The following is a 27,503-nucleotide window of genomic DNA, read 5'->3' on the forward strand; positions in this document are numbered from 1 at the left end:
TCCAGTGAAACTGATAAGTGCAGCATCAAGTTTGGGGCATGCTGCCCATCTGTCATTCACTGATCCATTTGTAATTTAGGGTTTTATATCATCACAATCACTTTAGTTTGTTTGGAATATGTGCACTGCAATTGATGATTGATGGTAGCCCAACGAAGTTTGGAAAGAACAATTTAAAGCCCATGGTAACAATTATGCACACATATACGTGTCACTTGCATGTATTTTGTGCATTCATGTCTGTTTTTTAATTATGTGTGGACTTTTCTTTCCCCTGCAACCACACCCATCTGCGTGTTTACAGAGGGTTAAAGTGATCTTTGAGCCAGAATCACTGTGCTCTCTCCCAGATAAGGTGTTTTATTTGTTCCCTTTACAACTTCCACTCCTCTTGAGTGCCAATATTAGCTCAAGGAAAGCATGCATAAATGAATGAGTGTACTGAGATATGGATTAGTGGTTTGTGTGTGTGTGTGTGTGTGTGCGTGCGTGCGTGCGTGCGTGCGTGCGTGCGCGTGTGCGTGTGTGGAGGAGGTGGGGGGATAACAAGGAAATGCTCCAAAGAGGTTTTTATTTTTTTAAAGTCCTCCCTGTAAACAAACAACACTCCACATGAGGGAAAATTGCACTCATAGGATTCAATGGCGCTGGAGTGGATCCAACCAAAGTTCAGTTATGAAGATAAGTTGTCCCACTTTATGATCCACTTGGTACATTGGAACATTACACTAAACTCCCTGAGCTGAGATAAAGAGAAAAAGGAAAAGTACTTGTGGTGACTACTGCAGGTGCTTAATATAAATACATCACGGGGAAGTGGCACTGTTGTATTAGTCTATAAGAGATGGTGTGTGTATATGCCTCCTTCTGCTGATGATATTTCCCTTTTTTCTCTGCTAGTTTGTAACTCTTACACATGGTACCTTGGTATGATCTTACCAATGCACACTTCTTACAAACACACAGGTGTGGCTGTGCATACACATGCACATGCACGCACGCACTCACACACACACACACACACACCGTCACACAACTTCTGCCTGTCTGTCACTGCATCTCCCTTCACTCACTGGGATGCACTGTCCATATTTATAGCTCAATCACAATGTAGTACATTGTCTGGGAAACCCCTTTTCCCTTCACCATCCACTCCATCAGCCCCAGGCCAAGACTGCTCGATGCAGAGGGGTTATGTGCCTGTCCTGCCCTCCTTTACATCAGACATGTTGGGCAACACAGCTGCAGACACACCACAAAAGCAGCATCACAAACACATCAAATCCCACAGCGTTACAGCAACACAAAAGAGGCACACCACCAAACAAGACATGATGTGTTGAGCTTTAACAAAGTGAGTTGAAGTGCAAAATTTTCCCACAATTCCCATAAAATCACTGGTTGAAAGGGGGGGAGGGGTGCAGCATTTGCTTTTCAGGGTTTGAATTCCTCTTGACAGCTCCTGTTGTCAGATTTAGAAGTCAGCTGGGTCTAAATGTTTTGAATTATTTGTAAAAAAAAAATCTAGTTATCTGAATAAACTATTCTGAGCATGGCATATCCTTTTTTGTTGGAGAATTGAGTGAGCAGTGTGTCTTTCTTCCCTCTGTGTCTCAGCGGTGTGCCCTGGTACCCAGAATGGTCTGAGCTCCACAGGCTCTCAGGAGAACCAGTACAAACTGTTAAAGGACAGATACGATGGCTGTGAGATCATCATGGGCAACCTGGAGATCACACAGATCGAGAGTAACTGGGACTTCTCTTTCCTTGGGGTAACAACTTTAATATAAATGTGCACTGTTTTGTGTTATAATGTGTGGAAAGGTGCCACACCTTTCATTGGCAAAGGCTAACAGTGTAATCTGATTTAAGACTGGCATCCTACTCAGTCTGTTTTCCATCATAATTTTTCTTTGCTGGAATGAGATATGGTCAGAGGAGAATAGATCAACGTGTCTCCATGGAAAATCCCTCACCACTGACTGTTTTGCAACCTTTGTGTTGTTTCGTACCTTGATGATCTTCCCTCTGTCTCCACTCATCAGACAGTCCGCGAGGTAACTGGCTATGTCCTGATCGCCATGAACCAATTCCAGCAGCTTCCTCTGGGGAAGTTACGGGTCATCAGAGGGAGCAGCCTATATGAGAGACGCTATGCCCTCACTGTCTTTTTTAATTACCCCAAGTATGGCTCCAATGGCTTACGACACCTTGGGCTCACAAATCTGACAGGTCAGTGGCTGTTTCAATCAGAAAGAAAAAGAAGGTACTCGAGTAAAACAGACAGACGGATGAGCAGTGGTGTATGTGCGGCTTGAGGGGGTTGTAAAGGTGTAAAGGATTTATTAAGATTCATAGTGAAGGCCAAGACATGAAATGAGGCGTAGATATGCTTGTTGTCAAAATGTGCGTTTTAGAGGCTACAATGTAGTCCATCTATTCACAAGCCCAGAATTGCACAAAATTCTTGAGAAAGATGCTAGTTAGCCCTTCTGAGGACCTGGGAACCTCCTGTACCTCACCCCAGCCCCAAAACTGCACAGACAGTTTTTCACCATGCCATGAAGACTGGGTAGTAGGGAACTTTTCCTTGTAGTCCAATGAAGTGCACTTAATCGATGTGTAACCATGTAATGCAAATATCTGTGAGAGAAAGCAAACAAGGTTTTCCCAACGTGCACTGGAGTGTTGAAGCTTTTGTTCATTGTGGTAACGGTAACTTCTACTGACCGACATTTTGCGTCATGTCCCTGTCTTTGCTGTGACTCCAGTTTCTCTAACTCCCTTGTTTTGCAGAGATTCTGGCGGGAGGTGTGAAGATTATCTACAACAAGTACCTCAGCTATGGCCCCTGGGTCTACTGGCAAGACATAGTGAGAGACAGTGGTGCTCCCATTGACATCCAAAACAATGGCGAGAGAGGTCAGTGGATAACAGTATATTAAGGATCTCAAATTTGATTTACGTCCTCTTTGAAATGGATGTTTTTTCTCTCTCTGTCTCCCTCCCAGGCTCATGTCACCCATCCTGTGGTGAATTTTGCTGGGGGCCTAATGAAGACCAGTGTCAGACCTGTGAGTGCCCTTCTTTCTGTTTCTCTATTTTCTCCTTGTCCTCCCTCTCTCTCTCTCTCTCTCTCTCTCTCTCTCTCTCTCTCTCTCTCTCTCTCTCTCTCTCTCTCTCTCTCTCTCTCTCTCTCTCTCTCTCTCTCTCTCTCTCTCTCTCTCTCTCTCTCTCTCTCTCTCTCTCTCTCTGGCAGTTATTCTCTTTACGCTTCTGACTCTTCACAGTATTTCTTTGTCCTTAGACTCACAGGGATATATTAAGTCACTTAAGTCACATGCACATTGGTTATCTCTGTCTGACCGCTGTCTCTCTCTCTTCTATCTTAGTGACTAAAACCGTATGTGCCCCGCAGTGTAATGGCCGCTGTTTTGGGACCAGCCCCAGAGACTGCTGTCACATACAGTGTGCTGCGGGATGCACGGGCCCTCTGGACATGGACTGCTTTGTGAGTGTGATCATCCCATAGACATTCTCTGGCAATCTGCTAATCAAACAAAGAGAGAGCTAGCTGAGACAGTGCCCCCCCCCCTTATTTGCAATCACACAAAGGGCATCGGTTTATGATTTGCCTAAAGAGCTATATTTGTGTTTGTGTGTGTGTGTGTGTGTGTGTGTGTGTGTGTGTGTGTGTGTGTGTGTGTGTGTGTGTGTGTGTGTGTGTGTGGGTGTGTGTGGGTGTGTGTGTGTACCTGTATAGGCCTGCCATCGCTTCAACGACTCAGGGGCTTGTGTGCAACAGTGTCCCCAGGCTGTAATGTACAACAAGCAGACCTTTCAGATGGAGACAAACCCCAAAGCCAAGTATCAGTATGGCTCCATCTGTGTCTCCCAATGCCCCAGTGAGTGGCTCCTTTGTGACAGTGTGTGGTGTGGTGTCTGTTTGCTTGCAGCCGAATCCAGGGTTTCTGCACAGTCAAAGAATATTTAACTAGTCTCCCTATGTTTACGCAGCAATTCTGCTTTATATCATCTTCTTGATTGTTCGGTCTTGCATTAAATTAGTGTCTCAGAAGTAATCACCCTGTGAAATGACAGTATCGTGCGTATCATCATGTGAATAAGGCTCAAAACGAGTCTCAATGGGTGGCTCTGTCTCCTCTGAAACTCCCTCCATCTCCCTGCCGCTTACTCCTCTGCTGCCCCTTCTTCCTGCAGCTCATTTTGTCGTGGATGGCGGCTCCTGCGTGAGTGGCTGCCCCCCAGACAAGACAGAAGTGGACAGAGGAGGCCAGAAGCAGTGTGAGCTCTGTGGTGGACTTTGTTCAAAAGGTTGGTTACAATCAACACTTTCCACATACTGTATCCATCCATCCAGCCGTTCATCCACTTTCATAACTGCTTTCCCACATTGGAGTCAGGGTGGCAGAAGGGCATTCGGAGCAGCCTAGATGTCCATTTTCCTTCCTCCCGGTCCCCCCGGGTAATCCCCATGCCAGCTGGAATTTTAACCAGTTGTCTTCTTTGTTAAAGCCAGACCAAAATCAGCAATCAGATTTAACTTTTTATGCCTAAATAATTACAGCATAAAAAAACATTCAGATATATTCTTTTTATTTGTATTACTAATACTACTACTACTACTACTACTACTACTACATTTGGTTGCTCCCGTTAGGGGTCGCCACAGCGGCTCATCCATTTCAAACTCTTCCTGTCCTCAGCATCTTCCTCTGTCACGCAAGCCACCTGCATGTCCTCTCTCACTACATCCACAAACCTCCTCTTTGGCCTTCCTGTTTTCTGCTTCCCTGGCAGCTCCATATTCAGCATCCTTCTCCCAATATACCCAGCATCTCTCCTCCACACATGTCCAAACCATCTCAATCTTGCCTCTCTTGCTTTGTCTCCAAACCGTCCAACCTGAGCTGTCCCTCTAATATACGTGTTTCTAATCCTGTCCTTCGTCACTCCCAATGAAAATCTTAGCATCTTCAACTCTGCCACCTCCAGCTCCACCTCCTGTCTTTTCGTCAGTGCCACTGTCTCCAAACCATACAACATAGTAGCTGGCCTCACAACCATCTTGTAAACCTTCCCTTTAACTCTTCCTGGTACCCTTCTGTCGCAAATCACTCCTGACACTCTTCTCCGTCCACTCCACCCTGCCTGCACATTCTTCTTCACCTCTCTTCTGCACACCCCATTACTTTGGATAGTTGACCCCAAGTATTTAAATTCATATGCCTTTGTCACCTCTACCCCTTACATCCTCACCATTCCACCGTCTTCCCTCTCATTCATGCATATATATTCCATATTCTTTTTTATTTGTAAATGACTAATATTATTATGTTTGTTCACTTTGTCCATAACCATTCTCAGTTGTCTTACGGGCTGTGAGTGAGTGGTCTAGTCCATATTAATATTCATGGGCTGACCTGTGAGTGATGAGTAAGGGTGGGCGGGGTTTCATATTTTGACAATTTGGTCTGAATGCTTGTATGCAAATTAGTCTTTCTAATGACTTCATGAGTATCAGGGGGGGGAAACCCTAAGCACTAAATCCAATTTTAATGTGGCAGTAACCCACATTAAGACCAAACTGTTTAATTATTACATAGTTATGCTTCACCCAAACAACTTTAATTGTCTATGAAAAACAATGCAAGTCGATATATTGTGCTAGAATACTCTTAATTACTTTTGTCCTAACTGTGACTATTGAGCTCTCCAGCTAAGAGATTTAGACACCCACTGGACTTTTACTTTTCAATGAATATAGCCCGGTTTTAGCCTAGACAGTGCATACCCTTTAGACGTCTTCTAGATGTTTAATCAACATAAAATTGCTTAATGGGAAAGATCGTGTTCAAGAAATTGAACTAAAAGAGAATAAAAGTCAATTCTACCTTTTATACTAATGTACTATTTTTTCCATACAAAGAGACAGTACAAAATGTATGATGATTCAAGTAATAAGTGATGATAGAAAGTGTCAGTGTATTTCAATTACGGCCCGACTTTAAACGTGTGTGTGAATTGTGGCTAGTAAGGGTGTTTGTTCTTCTCCCTAGCCTGTGAGGGAACAGGTGCTGAGCACAGACAGACAGTGGACTCCAGTAACATTGACAGCTTCATCAACTGCACCAAGATCCAGGGCAGCCTTCACTTCCTGGTCACGGGGATCCTTGGGTAGGTGAGCTGCATCGCCCAGAGATTGTCAGAACAGAGCACACTGGAATCAGTCATTTCATGGTGTATTTCTATCCGTTTCTCAGAGACGACTTTAAAAAGATCCCACCCCTGGATGCTAAAAAACTGGAGGTGTTCCACACCGTCAGGGAAATAACAGGTTTGTATAGAATGTGTTCGGTATGAATAACGGACCGTAACATTTTAATTTAGGTTTTTAACACTGATTATGAACTATTGATAACTAGATATCTTGAACATCCAGTCCTGGCCAAAAGAGTTGAACGACCTCTCGGTTTTCTCCAATCTCACTACCATACAGGGGAGGTCCCTCTACAAGTAAGGCCTGCATGCATGTTTTTATTTGTATGCATGTCATGTGACCACTAACAACTTAGCATACCTGTGTGTTTTTGTACACTCACTCTGTAACTGTAATCCATCTGCCTTCTATATTAAGTGTTGTCCAATAACCTGATATGTCATTATCAGACTCACACACAATAAACCCTCTTTTGTGTATGCTTACTACCTGTAGCTGCTTTTTGTATGAGCCACTCATGGCGAGGCCCCTTGTGCATGCATTGTGCCACTATATAATCTTTCTCTCTCTTTATTGTGCCCCCCCCCCCGTGTTCCCTGTACTGATGCTCTTCACCAGTGTAAAGAGGTACGAACACAGTGTAACATGCGGATACCAACTTGTACTGCCATGTTTATGAAACCATTCAATATTAGATGTATCTCAGCTGTTCTGTCTTTTAAATTGCCTATTTTTTTTTCAACATCACCTTTTCTTTAAAACATTTTTTTCCTCCCTAGACGTTTCTCTTTGATGGTGATGCGAATCCCCACACTCACCTCTCTTGGTCTGCGTTCTCTCCGAGAGATCAGCGATGGCAGTGTGTACATCAGCCAAAACACCAACCTCTGTTACCACCACACGGTCAACTGGACCCGGCTCTTCAGAGGCCACAAGAACCAACTCAATGACATCAAGAACAACAGGCCCTTGGCAGAGTGTGGTGAGCTGTGCAGGGGGACTATTTAAAAAGGAAGAAAGGATTGGGATGTTAAAAAGGAATGTGGTGTCCGGGTAGCATAGCGGTCTATTCCGTTGCCTACCAACACGAGGATTGCCGGTTCGAATCCCTGTGTTACCTCCAGCTTGGTTGGGCATCCCTACAGACACAATTGGCCGTGTCTGCAGGTGGGAAGCCTGATGTGGGTATGTGTTCTGGTTGCTGCACTGGTGCCCTCTCTGGTCAGTCAGGTGGCCTGTTCAGGGGGGAGGGGGGAACTGGGGGAAATAGCGTGATCCTCCCACACGCTACGTCCCCCTGGTGAAACTCCTCACTGTCAGGTGAAAAGAAGCAGCTGGCGACGCCACATGTATCGGAGGGGGCTTGTGGTAATCTGCGCCCCCCCCCCCGGATAAGCAGAGGGGGTGGAGCAAGAGTGGGGTAATTGGCCAGATGCATTGGGGAGAAAAAGTGGGAAACCCCCCCCCCCCCCAAAAAAATGAATGAATGAATGAGGCAGCTCATCCACTATAACTTTGCTGAAATCACAATAATTTGCTACGTGTGGCACTATCTTAGGTGACATACAGCTGCTTATGAACTATATAGCATACCAAAATGAAGAAAAAACCCGACTATTTGGTTTTATCATTAATTTTGAATAGTTTGAATTTCGTTTCAAAACTGCCACGAGGAGTTTTTCCCTGAATATTTTGTCTGTCTCGATATAATTTTGGTGCCTCTATATATGACCAGCATAAGCAAAGGAAACCACCAGGGAGTAGATTAGATTAGATGTTTCACTGTAGTGCTTCCAAATGTTTGTTTCTGTGTCAGATTCCCCGCAAAGTCTGACAAAATGATTTACAGCACACGGATACACACCCACAATTCAAGATACTACATTACCTCCTTGACCTAAATCTTGCAAAGCCGTTTTTGCGCAATACTACTTCATCTTTCACTTTTCTGCTCAAAACAAATGTGTGAACTGCCAGAGGGTGAATGTGGATCTTTGTTACAAGAGTCAGTGCTTAACAAAATTAAGTTCTTCTTCTGCAAAATCCTCCCGCTTTTGTCCACAGGGGTGTGCAAAGTCAATAAAAGTTCAAATCTCAGGGCGTCCAGGTGGCATGGTGGGCTATTCTGTTGCTTACTAACATGGGGATCACCGGTTCAAATCCCCGGATACAACTTGGGAGAAAAAGGGGGGGGATCCCATCCCAATAAATAAATGAATCAAATCTCTTTGTAGTGGCTTTAACATTTCTAGAATATTTAACATTTAACGCAGGACATACTGATGGATTGTCACATTAATTGCTAGTTGTTGTTGTTTTTTTGTTATTATCTCCAGTGGTGGAAGGCCATGTGTGTGACCCGCTGTGCTCAGACTCAGGCTGCTGGGGCCCGGGGCCCAACCAGTGTCTCTCCTGCAGGAACTACAGCCGAGATGGGACCTGTGTGGCCAACTGCAATTTCTACACAGGGTCAGAACCTATAACCTGAAATACTTGCATGTGTGTTGGGTTGTAGTACTTGAATATGGACTGGTTCTCTAGTCTGAATTTAGAAGGTCTCAGTATCACCTTGGACTTCACACCATAATGAATCTGATTCAGAGTAAGACGTGATAGCTAGATAAGTTTTTTAACACAGGCCAAGTATAAGACTTTAATTTACCATTTTTATTTTTTAAATGAATATCAAACTTCCCCTGAGAAGATCAATAAAGTGTAATCTAATCCCGAGGAGATAAATAAAGTTTAATCTAATATAATTTGTTTCTTTACTTATTGTCAGAAAATGTATGTATGTATAATGTGAAACATCCCTTCCTTGACGGAAGAAAAAAAAAAGGCTAAATAGATATTATAGTGTGGTTCAATTTTGACTTTTGCTATGATATTAGACTACTGCACTTGCCATCATGGTGTTTAGTTGGACATGAACTGTTCTGGTGTCAGTGTTTGGTCTTTGTCTGGACTCGGTCTCACCTTGGATAGACTTGACTACAAGGCTACATGTGTGGTTATGCCTGGCAATGCTCATGTGGGGTTATGTCCCAAAATCTTCTGAATACTCTTATCTGCAGAGCTCGGAGGGAGTTTGCAGATTCTCGTGGTGAGTGTGTCGCCTGCCACCCAGAGTGTCAGCCTCAGGATGAGAGGGTCAGCTGTACTGGGCCGGTAAGCTCTTCATTTAAAAATACAGGAACGGTGCTACTTAGTGCCTTTTTGAGAGATCCCTCTTCCTGGTGTTTTACCTACTTATCCCTGAAGATAATAATAATAATAATAATAATAACTTTATTTATATATCACTTTTTTTAACAATGTTACAAAGTGATTTACAAAGAAATAAAACCAGACAAGGCAAAAATAAGAATAAGACCAAACAAGTAAGAGTAAAAATAAAAAGAGTATAAATAAAAAAAAACGGGATTGCTGGTTTAAATCCCCGTGTTACCACCGGCTTGGTCGGGCATCCCTACAGACACAATTGGCCGTGTCTGCGGGTGGGAAGCCGGATGTGGGTACATGTCCTGGTCACTGCACTAGCGCCTCCTCTGGTCGGTCGGGGCGTCTGTTCAGGGGGGAGGGGAAACTGGGGGGAATAGCGTGATCCTCCTACACGCTAGTGAAACTCCTTACTGTCAGGTGAAAAGAAGCAGCTGGCGACTCCACATGTATCAGAGGAGACATGTAGTAGTCTGCAGCCCTCCCTGGATCAGCAGAGGGGGTGGAGCAGTGACCGGGATGGCTTGGAAGAGTGGGGTAATTGGCGAGATACAATTGGGGGGAAAAAGAGGGAAAAAGCCACAAAAAAAAAGGCGGCTAGCGACTCCACATGTATCGGAGGAGGCATGTGGTAGTCTGCAGCCCTCCCCGGCTCGGCAGAGGGGGTGGAGCAGTGACTGGGATGGCTAGAAAGAGTGGGTTAATTGGATGTGGGGAGAAAAGGGGGGGGAAATTGATGAATAGGAATACATAATTACTGTCAAAAGTCCTACCTTTTTCATTGTTTATCTGTGGTTTACGGTTTATCTCTGTCATTAGGATGTAATGTCTCTAATAATAATCCCACTCTGAGGCTATTAAACTTTTTACATTAGTGTAAAATGTTTCTTTCTGTTCCTACATATTTCCTGTTCGTCAAACTCTTATTTTTCTTCTCTTTCTCTGCCAGGGTGCAGATGAGTGTGTGGCGTGCTCCAACCTGAAGGATGGTCCTTACTGTGTGACTTCCTGCCCTAGTGGGGTCAATGATGGACAGAGGGGACTCATCTTCAAGTATTCCAACAAGGAGGGCCACTGTCAACCATGCCACCTCAATTGTACACAAGGGTGAGACCAACCAGAATCCATGTGTATGTTTATGCATGTTCATAAACAAATTAATTGCAGTAACTTAATTAAAGGTTGTATAAAATGTATGAAATGTTTAATATAATTATGCTATTTTGTATGGCACAGATGTTTGGGCCCGGGATTGAACGACTGTTTCGAGATGGCCAGATTGGCTGTTAGTAGGTAAATGTTTCCCCCTGCTGGCAAATATAAGTAAGACACTACCCCCCCCCCCCATAGTTGTATCATTTCATGATTCATCATGCTCCAGGTGGAAAGAAGTGACTTTTTTCTATGAGTAACTTGCTTCTGTCTCATAATTTTCCCTGAAGTGGTCAGATCACAGGGATAGCTTTAGGTGTCCTGGCTGGTCTGATTGCCTGCCTGGTGTTGTTCATCCTGGGCTTGCTGTACCACAGAGGTCTTGCCATACGGCGCAAGAGAGCCATGAGGAGGTACCTGGAGAGTGGAGAGGTGAGTTACTTGAATACTGCCCAGTGGGTTGGTGCCATAAGCACTTATTTGGTGCTAAGAGATGTCCATTTCTATTCACTGGGTGGAAAAAATTGAAGATGACATCATGAAGATAATGATTTTGCAGAGTCTTGAGCCTCTGGGTCCTGCGGAAAAGGAGACTAAGGTCCATGCACGCATTCTAAGGGCCTCAGAGCTGAAGAAAATCAAAGCTCTTGGGTCTGGAGTTTTTGGCATGGTCCATAAGGTGGGACTTCAAATCACTTTTTATGCTGTCTATTTATTCACTTATTTATTTATTTGTTTGTTTGTTTATTTATATGTTATTGGCCCTGTGATGGCCTGGCGGCCTGTCCAAGGTGTCTCCCTGTCTACCGCCCAATGGCTGCTGAGATAGGCTCCAGCATCCCTGTGACCCTGAGAGCAGGATAAGCAGTTTGGATAATGGATGGATGGAATGGATTATATGTTATCACCTAACTACTTAAAAATAACTGTTGTCACTCTCCTATAAGTGGTAACGCCTCAAATATTTAGATTGTATACATTTATATTAATTTATGTGATGTGGTTAAAAATGTGTTTAGGGCTTTTGGACTCCAGAGGGGGAGACCGTGAAGATCCCTGTGGCCATTAAGACTATTCAAGACAGCTCAGGTCGGCAGACGTTCACAGAAATTACTGATGTAAGAATCACACTGTTTAATATATCCTCAATGGTTCATTCAGGTTTTTGGTCCTAGCAACATAGTATTTAAGTTTAAACCCCCTGAAATAGTATATATAGAAATAGAATAACTCTCAAATATGTATCATTTAAAAATGTATCATGGGACAGAAATGGTTGACTTGTTTGAAATCTTGTGGAGGAATGTCTTAAAATCTTAACTGTACATTTTCTTTGTGCTTGTTGTACAGCATATGATGTCTATGGGCAGCTTGGACCATCCATACATCATCAGGTTCTTGGGTATCTGTCCGGGTGTTACACTACAACTGGTCACTCGGCTCAGTGCCAAAGGCTCTTTACTGGAGCACATCAGGCAACACAAGGACACCGTGAACCCACAGCGCTTGCTCAACTGGTGTGTGCAAATTGCTAAGGTGAGCAGAGCAGTAATAGTAATGACTATTGACAATTGCATGTTACAATCTTTTTTTTTCACAAAGGGATGTTGCATCATAAATAACCTTTTAATGTACTTAAGAATCCATACATTTCATAAGAGAGTCACTGATCATCAGTGAGTCATCACAACATCTCTGTCTCAGGGCATGCACTACCTAGAAGAACACTGTATGGTCCATAGGAACTTGGCTGCCCGAAATGTCCTGCTGAAGAATGACTATCAAGTCCAAATCTCTGACTATGGTGTAGCAGACCTCCTCTATCCTGATGACAAAAAATATATCTACAGTGACAACAAGGTCACAATGACTCATTCATTACATTCATTTCACACTGGGTACACCTTGATATGATTTTTAAGTCACAGACAGAAGTGTTTCGCTGTCTTCTCTGGTAATGGAATCAAAACAATTTATAGTGCTGTTCTGTAATTCACCTCTCTTTCTAGACACCCATAAAATGGATGGCACTGGAGAGTATTTTGTTTCAGAGATACACTCATCAAAGTGATGTCTGGAGTTATGGTAAGATGTCAAGTGTCTAGGGTGGGTGTGTGAGTGTATGTGTGCATGTATTTATGTATATGTGCTTGCGGGTGTTTTGTGGTTTGGGGGGGGAGGTTGTGTGTGTGTCTGTGTTGTCTATGAGAAATTGTTGTATGTAACAATAAGTCTCCATGTGCAGTAGTTAAATTAATCCTGTGTGCTGTAGTTGGATTAATCCTGTGAGTGGTAATTGACTTATCACGTCGAACAAGGAATTTGAATTGTCACTGGCTGTGTCCTGGTGATCTTCCATTGATGTGGCGTCTCCTTGTCTAAACAGGGGTGACATTGTGGGAGATGATGTCATTTGGGGAGGAACCCTATGCATCTGTGCAGCCTCAGGATGTGCCAAGTTTGTTAGAAAAGGGCGAGCGACTATCACAGCCTCAGATCTGTACTATCGATGTTTACATGGTGATGGTCAAATGTGAGTGACACATGAAGTACAACATTTTAGTGCACAGGCTCTTTCGCACACACATAATCAAACTATTTATTACACATGCACACATGCATGCATGCAGACATACAAGCTATCTTAATCTAGATTATAAGCATTGGCAACATTTCCTGCGACCTTTTGACTAATTTTTTCTTCTTGTTTGCAGGCTGGATGATTGATGAAGATGTAAGACCAACATTCAAAGAGTTGGCCAGTGACTTTACTCGTATGGCAAGAGACCCACGAAGATACCTTGTAATCAATGTGAGGTCATAGTTGTCAATCATTACATAGTATTGATACTATTGATCTATTGATTGAGGACTTTAAAACCTTTTTACTGTTGTCCTCAAGGAGCAAAGAGGGGACACAGGCTCAGAGGATTTCCAACAAAGAGAATCAGAGCGAGGGCTTTTGGTTCCTGAGTTAGAGGACCCAGATGAGGCGGAATTGGAGAATGGGTTAGCCACACTTCCTCTCCAGCTCTCTCCATCAAGGAGTCCATCTCGTTTGAGGATTAATTCTCACAGGGTAATTGCATGGGTCTTAAAGTCTCTATAAGAATCATCACAAATGGACTTAAAGTTGAAGAATTAAAACTTCATCTGTTGTTCTCTACCTCTTCCCCTATAGAGTGCTACCTCCCAGGGTGGGCTAGTGTCAGCTGGGTACCTGCCCATGACCCCCAGCCTAACAGACAATGTACAACAGGTCTGACACAGAAACTCATACACAAATGTCTAATAAGACTTCTGACAGTCAATGTCTGCATGCACAGTGTATAACGCAGGCAGATATATTTAGCTGGGACACACTTAAAGCACTTAAATTGAACAGTTTCAATTTAATCAGCATTTTTGACACTGCCACATGGCAGCACTGAAATCAATATTATGGCTCAAAACTGCCAGGAAATCATCACCTCAGGAGGGTAAACACATAAAAATGTGCCTTCCCAGTACCATTGATACCATTTGAGAATAATAGAATTACTTCACATACTTATAGCATTACTCAAAGTCTGTACACTTGAATTTCAGATGTTTTCTCAGCGATCACGTCTGAGCTCAGTGCAAACGCCCTCTAAGGGTTCAGATGCCAGGGGGAGTGGCCAGGAGATAAACCTACCTGCGAGAGTGTCTCTGACTGGCAGCCTTCGTAGGGTAAGGGGTGGCACAGAACGGGGCAGTTCTCACATATCCACCAGCCTACGCAGGAATCTTTCTAGTGCCTCAGAGCCATCGACCCATATGGCAAACCTAAAGGAGGTGGATCGCTGTGGCTATGTTCTGCCTGGGTCACCTTGCACTCAAGAGAGAGGTAATTATCTGACTCCTAACAAATGGGGGTAAACGGATGGTAAATGAACTGGATAAAATTCTGGATAAAACGGACTGTTTTATCCAGAATTTTATCCAGTCTTAGTTTTTGTGCCAAATATTGAAATCTGCTGGCAAAATCAGAGCAGAGATACAAACTGCAATATAGTAAATCTAGACTGCTTCCCTTGTTATTTTTACCCTTTCTCTCTTCTCTCTTGTCTCAACCAGTGTCAAGATTCACTCGTCATGGTGGGAAGAATTCAACATCTTCCACAAATCAGTTGTCTGCCACATCAAAAGCTTCAGATCCTACCCAAGAGTATGAACTCATGACCAAACAGCCCGACCTTTCTTCTAGATCACCCAGAGACATCCCCATGCTGTTAGGTGCCCCCTCAGCTGTATGGTGTTACAAAACTTCACCTCTACCATCTCCAACTTACAAATCACCCCGGCCAGTAGAAGACACCATTTGCACAGAAATGCAGGCATTTTCAAGCTCAGTCATCGGGAATAAAAAGTTGAATGAGGGTTGTGAGGGAAGCTTAGCAGAACAAAGGGACACTTCAAAGAAGGATCAGCAGCATGCTGGACACCCTGAGAGTGGGACAGGACTTGTGGCTGACCAAGGAGAGGAACATAAAAGGAAAGGAGAGTATGAATATATGGATGTACGGAGCTTCCACTCAGAGAGAGAGAATCCAGTCTTGGTGAAGCATGGGAGTCAAACATATGTGCAGAAATCAACAGAAACGGAGGAAATGGACAGTAAAGAGGAGAGCCAGTCAGGGGAGGAGGTGAAAAAAGAACTTGTGAAAGAAGAAGAGGAGGGAGAGAACCACTCTACAAATAAACAATCCCCACTAAAGGAGAGCTTCAAAGCCGCTTCCAGGCCAGATTTGCTGCTTGCCGCCGAAGCAGGCCAGGTGGAAGAGTATGAGGATATGGGTAGCTTTAAAGGGACATCCAGTGGTTGGGAGCAGGCAGAGTACCAGAACCTCCAAGTGAAGAGGAGAGCTGTTTCTGAGGAGGAGGAGGGCAGCAGCAGGTGTACAGGGCTTGGAGAATACATCAATGTTTGTGCCAGCGTTGTAGAGCCTAGCAGTAATACATCGTTTGACAATCCAGACTATTGGCACAGCAGGCTGTTCCTAAAGCCAGATAATGTGCGCACCTAATAAATAAGTAAATAAATAACTACTGTTTTGTATGTCATTGTATTGAATGTCATATTTTATACGAGCCGTTATCAAACCAACTACTGCAAATATCATCGGCATGAGACCAAAACACTCGCCTTGACCCACACTGTGAATACAGTAAATGTGTTACCTTCGCATTTGAACTGTGATGAGTTGAAGCTGCTGAATTTATAAGCTACCACCACATTATTTTATTGTGTCATAAGCAGCAATGGCACCTATTGTCCATTTTCCATTTGTGTAGGACTACTCTTTTGTACCCTTTGATTGCAACGTAAAATGAAATAAAATACACTACGGAAAAAAGTACACCCTGTATTATGAAAGACCACAGAGCGGAGTGAGTCGAGTTGGAGGCAAAGCGAATGGCGACCGCGATTATGCGCATGCGTAATTTAGTGCTCGGCGTGCATTGGTCGTCCGCGGCCTGTGGGAGTGGTCAGGCTGCCGAGAGCGGAGCAGCGTGGCCGGCTCCATGGGAGTGAGAGACACCCTTCGGGGCGGGGGTGGGGGGAACTTAGTTTGACTGTGAGGAGACGTTGCCAACATGTCTGGAGATGACGATCCACAAGAGCAGACTATCGCCGATGACTTGGTGGTTACCAAGTACAAGATGGGTGCCGAGATTGCAAATCGTAAGTGAGATGAAGCGTGACCGTTTAAATTGGAGGAGTTCGTGAAGAGTCTCAGAATTTGCCCTAGCTAGCAGTGGCCAGCTCTACGTATCCAGTTTCTGCGGTGCCATGTGCCGCAGCGGTAGCAGTGACTGAACTCTACCGCTGCGAGTCTGTTGTCAAATATGGTTTGAGAATTGTCTAAATAGATAGCCAGTAACAGGTTAACAATAACTTAAGTATATTTAAGGTCATGTCGCTGCCGCATTAGCCTTTCACGCTAGCGAAATAGCCAAGCTATCTCACTAGCTAGCGTTAGCTAATTCTCATGTAACAATGGCTGGCTAGTCAAGCTAGCTGGTTTACTATTAGCGGAACGCTAACGTTAGCTTAGTCATCTGGCCGTCGTTTTAACAAGGTTTCGAATCTTAGCTCTGATTTACCGTTGAAGGGTTTGCATTAGTCGATGTTAAGACAGTTGCCTGAAGGTGATGATTGCTACTGAACAGCTGTCAGTCTGTCAAACTTCTATCTCATGCTACGTTGACATACTCAAGAGCGAATGAGGGTACAGTCACACATGCGCGAAATTAACATTGGCGAACATTCGCCTCCCGGTTCACTTCCATTCTGTGCGAGCGAAGGGGCAAATAAAACATTCGCTTCCGGTGGCAAAGGACATTTGTATCTTCGCTTCGCGTGGAGTTCAACTTTGACCGGCAAATCCGCAGCCTCAACCAATAGCAAAGAAGTGTGTGTGGGTGACCCCACTTAGCTGTACTTTTCACAGCGAGCCAGGATGGAGACTGATTGTTGCTGTGTCTAACCAGCCGGTATTGCACGGCATTGCCTATGAAAACTACAAATTGCCCCTCAAGAGAGATGCTGGCAATGAGTCGGGAGACAGGCATTTAATGTAAATAAATGAAAAATGTATTAATAACATAAATTAATATTTCGTGATATACAAATGTAACTTGCACACCAATGCTCTTCCTCCGTATTTGTCCATAACTGTGACAACATGTGCAACTGAGACAATTAAGTGAAAACATTTATTGATCTTTCTCTGGACTTCAGTGTACATTTTCCCGTCGTAAAACCAATAACCGCACGTTTGTGATTGAAAATCACAACCACTCAAACGGGTTACAAACCAGCAAGCGGATTTCTGTGTGCGTCACATCGTGCACTGCCCACATTCAGCACGACAAGATACAAATTTCGCCTCGGCAGGCGATGGTCATTCACCTGCATTCGCGCATGTGCTTCCAGATTGGCCTTGCATGTACTTGACTCATTTCCGTGTGGAAGAATACTTTTAGGTGCGCTTGTGTGTGTCCTTTGTTAATAACCTTAGAGTCATTGATGTAAACTTGAGCAGTGGTGAAAGTAGTTTTGAAATTTAATTTAAAACAGGATTGGTACATTTATCACACATAGTGGTGACATTGGTGATAGTGTTTTGACACCTGTTAATCTAATACATGAAAATACATTTTTATAATTTGCTAGAAATCCTTGAACCACAACATGGCTATCTTTTTTTAATCTGTTAAGAGGCCCTGAAGACTGTAGTGGAGGCAGCTGTAGCAGGGGTGTCAGTCGTCAGTCTTTGTATAAAAGGTGATGCCTTCATCATGACAGAAACTGGGAAAGTCTTCAAGAAGGAGAAAGACATGAAGAAAGGTAATGACCCCAAGGCTCATTACACATCACATTGGTAGTTTGAAATTGTTAAAATTTTTATTGGCCTAAGTGACACTGGTAATAATTACATTGTAATGTAAGTGGGTCCATCTCTCTCAGGTATCGCCTTTCCAACGAGTGTCTCTGTCAACAACTGTGTATGCCACTTCTCTCCCCTGAAGAGTGACCAAGATGTCCTACTTAAAGATGGAGACCTTGTCAAAATGTAAGCAAAACATATATATTAAACCATGCTCTACACTAGAGGCACAATGTATTTTGGAGGCTATGCTTTGTTACCTTGCCTCACATTGGACTGTTCTATCTGTGTGCAGTGATCTGGGTGTGCATGTTGATGGCTTCATCTCAAACGTGGCTCACAGCTTTGTTATTGGAGTGACCAAGGTATGCCATCACTGAGTGAACAAATTACACCTGGACTAAAGCATTTGTTAATGTGCGATTGTAGTGTTACACATAATTATCTGATTACAGCATGTAGTTGTATTAAATGCTATTAGTAGTACCTTATCACTCCACTTCACCAAATCCTTAATGGCTTACATCTGCTGTCACTCCAGGATGCTCCATTGACGGGACGAAAGGCTGATGTTCTCAAAGCAGCTCACCTCTGTGCTGAGGCTGCCCTGCGACTTGTCAAACCTGGAAATCAGGTGATATAACAAGCCCTCCTGACTGTGTGACTAGCTACCACTCTCCACTTCAGCTAATTTTTGTATCATGTCATCTGCTAGAACTCTCAGGTTACAGAAGCCTGGAACAAGATTGCCAAGTCATTTAAGTGCTCCCCCATTGAGGGTGAGTATTTTGTGGACATTTGACCTTCTCTGTTCATTAGCCAATGTTCTTAACACCTGCTAGTGTACTCCACTGCATCCCTATTTTATTACTATACACTTTGTATGTGACTGGACTTACATTCCAATGATCGTCCGCTTCAATGTATTCAGGTATGCTGTCCCATCAGCTCAAACAACATGTTATTGATGGAGAGAAAACAATCATCCAAAATCCTACGGACCAGCAGAGGTGAATTCAATCAACTTTTTTTTTTTTAAGTGTGGCTGGCTTTATCAGTATTGTCTTTTACCAGTGAATGAACTTGCCCTGTTGTATCTGTAGAAAGGACCATGAGAAGGCTGAGTTTGAGGTGCATGAGGTGTATGCAGTGGATGTGCTGATCAGCACTGGAGAGGGAAAGGTAAGGAAAAAATGGGTATCGATTTGACCTTTTTAAGAGGTTTTCATCAGAATAGTTTAAGTAATACTCAGGCATGCAAACCTGTCACCTTTTGGCAAAGCCGTTTTGAATCCAAAATAGGTCACGTATGTGATTTGTGCAGATACGCTGAGAAATAATTGGGATCTGGGGGTGTCGAGTTCATGCCTACTCAGTGACTTCCATGGAAAGACAATGGAGCGCGAACATCTGATGCTGTGGATGTGTGTGCATTGACTGTCAACAAAAGACAGCAGCCAATCAATTCACTAGTCACAGTACAGCGCGAGCCCAGACCATCATTGTGACGTGCTGTGTGGGGGGGAAAGCCAAAACAAAGTTGCCACAGTGGCGCATGCCAGCCACAAAACTACAGAGAAGGCGTCGACTGAAAACCGAAAAGTACCTGCCAGTCGGAAAGCCTGACATAAGAGATCAACTTGGAGGAAACAAGAATTGTTAACAAGCTAGCTAACATTGTTAAGGGAGGATGTCAGGTACAGGGAACATCCGGTCAGCAAGAACCACTGACAAATGCCAACAGCAGCGAAGTCCGCTAGAAAAGTGACATCAGCAGAGCAAGTATGGCTGCCAACCATCTGGCAGTGCTCAGGAGAGAAAAGGGCTGATGGCTGAAGAGGAGAAGAGAGCAAGGCTGAGGCATACAGCAAATGCTGGCCCTTGAGAAACTGGCCCAGGACAAGAAGAAAACACAAGGACAGACCCCTCTAGCCCTGCCCTAGTCCTAAAGCATAGGACATATGCTCTTACATAGTCATATTTGTAATTTTGCCTTTGCGCGTTTTAACATGGTTTCTGGCACAGAACGGATATGGAGAGTAATACTTTTGAAAATAATAGTAATTAGTTGTGTACTTAGTGGAGCTCCCCTTTTATAAGTTTCTTTGTAAATGTGAGCATATCATAGTATGTAAAGGTACATTTGTACTTAATAAATTAATACTTTATTTTACTTAATCTTGTAATTCCCTTAGCTTGTGACCAGCACTGAAGTAATCCTAAAATACATCAGAAATGAGCGTTTAGTAGCTTACTTTTAAAAAATAAATTTCTCAGCATACCCCCGGACCCCCCTAGCAGGTCTGTGTTTCACGCATCTCACGTGAAACGCATCCTTCACCTTTTTCACCCCTAACCAGTTTGCATGCCTGAATACCTGTGTGCTATCTTCCAGGCAAAGGATGGAGGACAGAGGACCACCATTTACAAACGAGACCCCAGCAAAGTGTATGGCCTGAAGATGAAGACATCTCGGATGTTCTTTAGTGAGGTGGAGAGACGTTTTGACGCCATGCCCTTCACTCTGAGGTAGGTGTTAACATGCAATGTACTCATTTATATATGCTTGCAAATTTGTTTAACTTGTAAATACATATTTCTAATATTGAAAGAATGTCCGTTTTTTTCCTATTGTTTATATATAACACAACAACCCATTAAGATTTACGAGGGCTGATCATCCTTCCATTTGCAAACATTATGTATACAAATGTAGCTAGGGTAATGAATGGAATGCGGGATAAAGCCTAGATAAAGCCCATAAAAGATTTCAATTCCTTTATCAGCTTTTATTATTTTTTCCTTTACTTGGACTTTTCTTTAATTATATCTATTTCAATATCAGCTGCTGTGTGTGGATCATTTTTTCCTTTGTCTGCATCCCCAGAGCGTTCGAGGATGAGGGCAAGGCCAGGCTGGGTGTAGTGGAGTGTGCCAAACATGAGCTGCTGCAGCCTTTCAACGTGCTGCATGAGAAAGAGGGTGAGTGGAATGTGAATTTCAGGGCAGCCTCTGGCCTTGACAAAAGTTTTTAAATTTAAGTAAAAATAAATTGAGGTCTGAAGAGATTAGATGGAAGACTAAAGATATGCCAGAGTTTTTATAAAAGGGGAAAAAAAGTATGATGGCTGTATGCAGTGCACATTATTTTTCAGAATCAAAGCCAATTTGTTGTGGGAATAGTCAAATATTTTTAGATAGAAAAATACCCCACTTTATGGAATAGTCTTCCTTTTTTTGTCCCCTAGTTGGTGTAATGCATGATTTACTTTGCCCTTATCTAAGATGATTAAATCCCATGGAAATGCTCACAGTAAATGTTCCCAAGCAACCTGTGATTTTTGGAAGCATGTAAATAGCACATTTACCTATGCATTGAACAGCGGCAATTTGGAAAAAGAATACCCCTAAAATGCTACACAAATAAAAGTTTTTTATTATTATTTATTTATTCAATTTAAATGTGCTGACCATGCATTTCACTCAGGGAATTTATTACAAATGTAATGTTCAGACCTTACCAACCAGTTTCAGGTCCTGAGTTATATAATATAAAGTTATTAAAGGATAGGTTGTGGAAGATGTAAGAAAGGAGACGAGACCGCTTCTCCTTTTGACCACACAGCTGTGGGGTCATTTCTTCCACAAAACAAACTTCTGGTCAACAGATTTTTATATCCAACCCAAAACCACGCCCTCAAGTCTACCCACAATCCCCCCTGCTAACCCCTGAACCCACTGTCTTAAAGGGACCGTCTCTCTCACATAGTGGATATCTAACCTCAAAGTAGGTCACTACAGGTTCCTTATTTTCGAGATGAAACAATTCAGCAAAGTAGTTTCTCAATTCTGAAGTGATTGAAGTTTTCATCCATATGATTCTAAATTGTACCTTGACAACATTTTAATTAGGTCTAGGTTTAAAAAAGTGAACATATCCTTTAAAGTCAAGACTGTGATGCCTGAGTAATTGTGCATACCCTGGTTAATGAAAACATTTGTGGCTCAAGTCAAGGGAATTGACTTGACCTTAGGCTTTCTGATGATGTCCTCAACTATGTTTTTTCTGACCAGGTGAATTTGTTGCCCAGTTCAAGTTCACTGTACTGCTTATGGCCAACGGGCCACTGCGGATCACAAACAGCCTGTTTGAGCCAGAACTATACAAGTCTGAGCACGAAGTGGAGGATCCAGATCTGAAGGTAGGTTGTGCCTTATAGACTGGCCTCTGTCCCTTTGCCTGGGGGAGAAGGATGACCCTAACAGGAGCAGTGAACTGTGCCACATGATGACTCTGCATTTTCAAAGCCATTATGGGCAGATGTATTGTGTGCCATACTTTCATGTTCTGACATGCCCATTTTTCTCCTTTTGATAAAGGCTTTGCTTCAAAGTTCAGCCAGCCGCAAGACGCAGAAGAAAAAGAAAAAGAAGGTAGGACATTGGGCTGTGTGACACCTACTTATGAAGCAAACAAATGGATGTGTTCCTGTTGTTCCCTCTAATTTATAATTTATCTTGTCAAAGGCATCAAAGACTGTTGAGAGTGCAACAGGACAGCCCATGGAGACTGAAGCAGCTGAATAGATCCCTCTGTCTCAGCTTTATTGTCTTCAAGAATAACTGACTGACATCACACGACCAAAAGAGCAGGTGTCAAGAATCTTTCTGTCCCAGCTGTCTGAGGCGCTTGTGGGCTTAGCCATTGTGAATACCTCCAATTCTAACTGATGTCAGACTGGGATGCTGCTGCTCCTAAATTCTGTCGCCGTACCGCCCCTCCACACCCCTATCCCTCTTTAATCTCACTGTCCTTCAGACGGGTCTCTCTCCTGATTGGTAAGCATTATTCCACTCCAAGAGAGGATGTTGAGTGCAAGGGCATTCCTTAAGTTTTTTTTTCCCTTCAGTGGAAAACTAAACCAATCATCCTTGAGCCCTATTCCCACTTTTGTTTTTAATTCCACCACAAACTATCATGAAGGCCGTAGTAATTAATGAGTTTTGACACTGCGACCAAGGAGTGTATGACTGCACAGCATTGTGTCACTGTAACTGTGGCATATTTGTAACCTGTTTGATACCACAAACCAGGAGCCATGCCTTTTGAAAGGAATGTTTCATTCTAGGGAGAGGAAAATGTATAAAACCTAACCTGAACCCTTAAGTCAAATGAAATTCGTAACATTTGTAAGCATGAATCAGCTGTTATCACTGATGCTGCAATTAATGCATATTCATCCTGCACCTGCTTAGGTCAGTATACTAGTACAGTATATATACCTCTAGGCGTTGAGGTCGTTCAACTAACAATAATATTAAGTCTTCCTCTTGTAGCTGAGGAAAACTAACAGTAACTGCAAATATATTGACCTGTTTTCTTTTTGTTCAGCAGTGGATGGTGTAAAATTTAATTAAGGGTTCTATATTCTATTTGGTCTTCAGGTGCCACTACTGCTGTCAAGGTGTTTCAGTCTGTGTTTACATAAGAATTCCATAGCTGTTAGATATATGGATGCTTTTGTAAAACAAATCCCAGTTTCAGAGACTATTTTTGGAAACATTAAAAAGCCACCTGACATCATTTTTGTGTTTGTGTTGTTGGATTAGGATTAGTTTAACAGATCTTTATTTTGAGTGTGTTTGTGTGTGACAAATAAGGTTTCATGATTCTGCAAGAACTGAAGTTTTATTATTTGACTCGTTTGAACTGATTACACCCACTGGTACTTATGTAAAGCTTTGATACACACCATTTAGTAATTTTGACAGTCTACCACATTTTAAACTAAAGAGCAAGCATATTGAATCACTATATTCTGTTGAATTAGCCTAGTAAATTTGCACATACAAGACATTTGGCTCGATGGGGTATCCACATAAAACATATAGAACATAATATAATCAAGTAGGGTTCCTGTGTCAGTCAAGAGAAAGTAATTTGTGCAGAGTACAAAAAAGAAAAAAGGGGGGGGTACAGTTGTCATAGAAAAAAAGCCTTGTTGTTTTAGTTGTTTTCTATACCCCCATAAGGGAGAGCCTGAACAATGTAGTGGAGAGGGTCAAAGAGCGGAATGGGTTGGATATGATCTTGCCTGTATGTCTCATCCTACACCTGGAGTCACAGATGATGTGTTGTAATCTTGCTCTGTCCAGTGAGGTGGAGATGGAGTCAACAGCAGCTGTGTAGAATTTGGCCATCATTGTCTGCGGGAGTTTGAATGCCACAGGAAGCTCATCATGGATTTCAACATAGCGAGAATTTGAGAGCAAAACAGTTATGTACATGGATAATACATTAAAGAAATGAGTGGTGAGCATTTGCATGATGAAATGTCAACGTTTAGTTGTAGGAGGATATATGTCGATAACTGATTCTATATTTTACAGTGAAGATTTTAAAACGTTTTCTGTTTTTATGCTGTAGAGATTATGAAATTAAAACAATTTGAAAGTAAAGAAAATAAAATCGTGTCCATTTGGGAGAACAGAAAAACGACACAAGCGCAACGAAGACTAAAAAATTTTTTTTGTTTTTAAATTTGAAAAGGAAAATCTAACGACGAACTAAAAAAACTGAATTTTTCAAAAAAAAATTAAGACACTTTATTTACACAGTAGAACTTACAACAGGTTTACCATTCCAGCAGTAAAAGGCGATGCTTGAGGTAGTGCACAGATAGTGCACAGATATAAAAAAGTAAACAAAGTTAAATTGTTTAATTAAATTACAAATGAAAAGCGTTACATAAGGCTTTAATTTTCACTACTTTTACTCAAAAGTGTGCAGTATTTTAGTGTGTGCAGGTAGGATTTTAAGTAGTACATGAAGCTATTAAGGTTGGGTTTGTTGTGCAAATTTGCTGGTGTGTATATGGAATTTTGCTAATAAAGAAACAAGGTTAATAATTCTTGATCCATCTGTTCGGCGTTCCGTTTTGTGTGTGATGTTCTGTCTTTTGTCTCCAGGTAAGTATATCTGCTTGGCTAGTGTTGGTTCGTCGCTGTAAGTTTTGAAACTTCCTTGTCTGCCTTTCTTTGGTTTTGTGGTGTTGAGATAGTTGGGCTTTCTTGGTCTTTCACAGACATGTTGCGGAACAATTTGGGTCTGACACCCTTAAAATGGTGAGGGAATATGAAAGGATGGCTCGGGAGATTGCAGACTACAGAAACCACTTGCGATTCAATCTGAGATGCAGACAACACAGGCTCATACCCACTAGCCTGCGCCTGTGTACCACAATGAAAGGACATAGAGTCGACAGAATCATAGAGAAAAAAAAGATTAATAATGTACATTTTCTTGACAGGCATTTCATCAGAGAGAAAAAATAAATTTTGAGTTTGAGTTGAATAGCTAATTTTCTGTTTAAAAGGATTCATAAAAAGTCCTAACTTAATTTTTCATGTTCTGCAGTAGTCGGGGGGGAAATGTTCTGCAGTAGTCTCATGAGGATGACGTATACTGACCTATAAATATTACGTCGCTCGTATTCTACGTCCTTCCTGAGGGCTGTTCCGTTTGGGTAGGTGCAACTGCGGTGCTGCTTAAGACTATTATTTGAATCCAAGTAAATCGTCATGTTTTAAAATCCATCCACTCAATAATTTACCGTTCCCTTTTTATTTTCAGACACTTCTCCTCAGCATGAGAGCTAAGGTGTGTATTTCCCCCAACAAATCAAATTAAATTGTTGTGTTCCGTAGTGTGGCACCGACGGAGCCTAGCTAGTAATTGCTACTTCATTATAATTCATCCGCATTGTCAAGAATATCACCTTACAAGTCTGTCTGCACTTGTTCTTATTCATACACAGATGTAAGTATGCTTGCCTGATTTAGTGATGCAATCTGCTGTTTTATGTGAAATACTGACATCCGTTTGCTTTCGCAGTGGAGAAAGAAGCGTATGCGCAGGTAAGCGTGAATTCATTTTTTCTGCAAGCGTCATACTAGTCTATAGTTCAGTCATAGATTTAATTCCGATTTCGTCATACGGTGACCACTTGCAGGCTGAAGCGCAAAAGAAGAAAGATGAGGCAGAGGTCAAAGTAAACTGCCCACTTCTTGGCTGTGATGTTCGAAGCTCTGAACAACTGGGCCATAACCGCAGCTGGAGTCCCAGGATTTCCCCGGTGTCAGGTCTGAGGCCGGTATCATCCATATCAACGAGAGGCTATGGAGTGACATCAGAGCTGATTGATATCAAGAGCACTGATTCAGGACCACTTGGATGAAAGGCATCTGTACGGGACAGTCAGGACTTTGTTCTCAACGCTTAAATTCTTTCGTTTTGTTTTTTTAACTTTGATGATTAAAGATTTTACTTTTGAGAAGTTTTTGAATTGCAGTTTGTGTTATTTTCTAGACCCAGCATTCTTCTTCTGTATTATATGGGAAATGTACATTCCCCATGTTAAGTGTTTGCCATTCCAAAATATATGATTTGCATGGCTAATAATCGAAAGATGCAGCCATCAAGGCATTAACTACTCTTAATTTTCATGCCATGTAACAAAAGAACAGAATTGCCGTCTGTCCTCTATACTTGATGTTTTTTGGGGCATTATGACCCAACTCAAAACAATGATGGAAACAAGGTGATTGCAATTATCGGGGTTTCCACGAGTTCTTAAAAAGTCCAATAATTGAATTTTAGACCTTAAAATAATGATTTTGACAGGTCTTAAAATTGATTGGATTTCGAAGTTTACGTTACTTTAATAATGTTGCACGAACTTTGGTGAAGCTTTTAAAAGTTTTTGGGGGGACTGTACTGATCACGCTGTAACAAAACGAAACCAACATAGAACCACTAACGCAAACTAGCCCGGTATGCGTGTCGTGTTTTTGCGACTCAGGGGAGAAGACTGTTGTGGGCTGTTAGGTTAAGGTTAGCTATCGGTTAAGGTAAGTGTTAGGTTGAGGTTATGTTAGATTAGCTTTGGTATTTTTCCGGTCCCTCCCCCCCAAGTCACAAGGGTACAACACCATAACAACGTGATCGGTCCATTGCAATGATGGGCTGGAGAAACATTAATTAATGATGTCATGGGAACAACACCAACACGGCGATATCAGATCGTACGTGAAAATATGGTCAGCAAAAGTTAGCTGGTCGTCAATTACTGTCCTAAGATTTCTTGCAGACTTGGATGGCATTAATGGTGACGAGCCGAGGTTAACATTTATTATTATAGAGATTGAGTTGGAGGTGGCATTCCTTCATCCAGACAGAGATGTCTGAGAGGCACACTAAGATTCGCTGAGACAGCGGTGTCCCCAAAAGGAAAGGGTGTAGTGTAGCAGTGGTAGGAGAAACCATGCGTCTGGATGACTGATCCCAGTGAGGGGTGTACAGTGAGAAGAGAAGAGGACCAAGCACAGATCCATGCAGGACACCGGTATTTGCCTGGTGTGACTTAAGACGTCTCTTCCTTCCATGACACCCTGTAGGACCTACCCAAGAGGTAGGA

General features: G+C 42.6%; 2 protein-coding genes and 1 long non-coding RNA gene across 3 annotated transcripts in view; all 3 read left to right on the plus strand.

The window, feature by feature from the left end:
• Positions 1 to 15,979, plus strand: part of erbb3b (erb-b2 receptor tyrosine kinase 3b) — a 16,940-nt gene extending 961 nt beyond the window's left edge. Inside the window, exons 2-28 of the mRNA XM_056275259.1 lie at positions 1,618 to 1,772; positions 2,046 to 2,232; positions 2,797 to 2,922; positions 3,012 to 3,074; positions 3,393 to 3,511; positions 3,764 to 3,905; positions 4,222 to 4,335; positions 6,081 to 6,198; positions 6,285 to 6,358; positions 6,447 to 6,537; positions 7,021 to 7,223; positions 8,578 to 8,710; positions 9,316 to 9,409; positions 10,410 to 10,567; positions 10,697 to 10,753; positions 10,903 to 11,044; positions 11,172 to 11,291; positions 11,632 to 11,730; positions 11,963 to 12,148; positions 12,317 to 12,472; positions 12,622 to 12,697; positions 12,999 to 13,145; positions 13,327 to 13,424; positions 13,518 to 13,691; positions 13,794 to 13,871; positions 14,201 to 14,480; positions 14,711 to 15,979. Coding sequence (XP_056131234.1) covers positions 1,618 to 1,772; positions 2,046 to 2,232; positions 2,797 to 2,922; positions 3,012 to 3,074; positions 3,393 to 3,511; positions 3,764 to 3,905; positions 4,222 to 4,335; positions 6,081 to 6,198; positions 6,285 to 6,358; positions 6,447 to 6,537; positions 7,021 to 7,223; positions 8,578 to 8,710; positions 9,316 to 9,409; positions 10,410 to 10,567; positions 10,697 to 10,753; positions 10,903 to 11,044; positions 11,172 to 11,291; positions 11,632 to 11,730; positions 11,963 to 12,148; positions 12,317 to 12,472; positions 12,622 to 12,697; positions 12,999 to 13,145; positions 13,327 to 13,424; positions 13,518 to 13,691; positions 13,794 to 13,871; positions 14,201 to 14,480; positions 14,711 to 15,660 — 4,340 coding nt within the window. The 3' untranslated portion in view covers positions 15,661 to 15,979. The remainder of the gene's footprint in view (positions 1 to 1,617; positions 1,773 to 2,045; positions 2,233 to 2,796; positions 2,923 to 3,011; positions 3,075 to 3,392; positions 3,512 to 3,763; positions 3,906 to 4,221; positions 4,336 to 6,080; positions 6,199 to 6,284; positions 6,359 to 6,446; positions 6,538 to 7,020; positions 7,224 to 8,577; positions 8,711 to 9,315; positions 9,410 to 10,409; positions 10,568 to 10,696; positions 10,754 to 10,902; positions 11,045 to 11,171; positions 11,292 to 11,631; positions 11,731 to 11,962; positions 12,149 to 12,316; positions 12,473 to 12,621; positions 12,698 to 12,998; positions 13,146 to 13,326; positions 13,425 to 13,517; positions 13,692 to 13,793; positions 13,872 to 14,200; positions 14,481 to 14,710) is intronic.
• A 182-nt stretch (positions 15,980 to 16,161) lies between these two features.
• On the plus strand, positions 16,162 to 23,635 carry pa2g4b (proliferation-associated 2G4, b). Its single transcript, XM_056273422.1, has 13 exons — positions 16,162 to 16,319; positions 17,859 to 17,987; positions 18,108 to 18,213; positions 18,323 to 18,392; positions 18,569 to 18,661; positions 18,743 to 18,806; positions 18,959 to 19,037; positions 19,131 to 19,209; positions 20,423 to 20,556; positions 20,915 to 21,009; positions 22,102 to 22,229; positions 22,408 to 22,461; positions 22,555 to 23,635. The coding sequence occupies exons 1-13, from the start codon at positions 16,232 to 16,234 to the stop codon at positions 22,612 to 22,614; spliced, it is 1,179 nt and encodes a 392-aa protein (XP_056129397.1). The 5' UTR covers positions 16,162 to 16,231; the 3' UTR covers positions 22,615 to 23,635.
• Positions 23,636 to 25,506: 1,871 nt separating this feature from the next.
• Positions 25,507 to 26,363, plus strand: LOC130108272 (uncharacterized). Its single transcript, XR_008809865.1, has 4 exons — positions 25,507 to 25,553; positions 25,661 to 25,687; positions 25,922 to 25,944; positions 26,040 to 26,363. It is a non-coding gene; the product is annotated as an uncharacterized LOC130108272 (long non-coding RNA).
• The last annotated feature ends 1,140 nt before the right edge of the window (positions 26,364 to 27,503 follow it).

This window comes from Lampris incognitus, chromosome 2, assembly GCF_029633865.1.
Source record: "Lampris incognitus isolate fLamInc1 chromosome 2, fLamInc1.hap2, whole genome shotgun sequence".
NCBI lineage: Eukaryota > Metazoa > Chordata > Actinopteri > Lampriformes > Lampridae > Lampris > Lampris incognitus.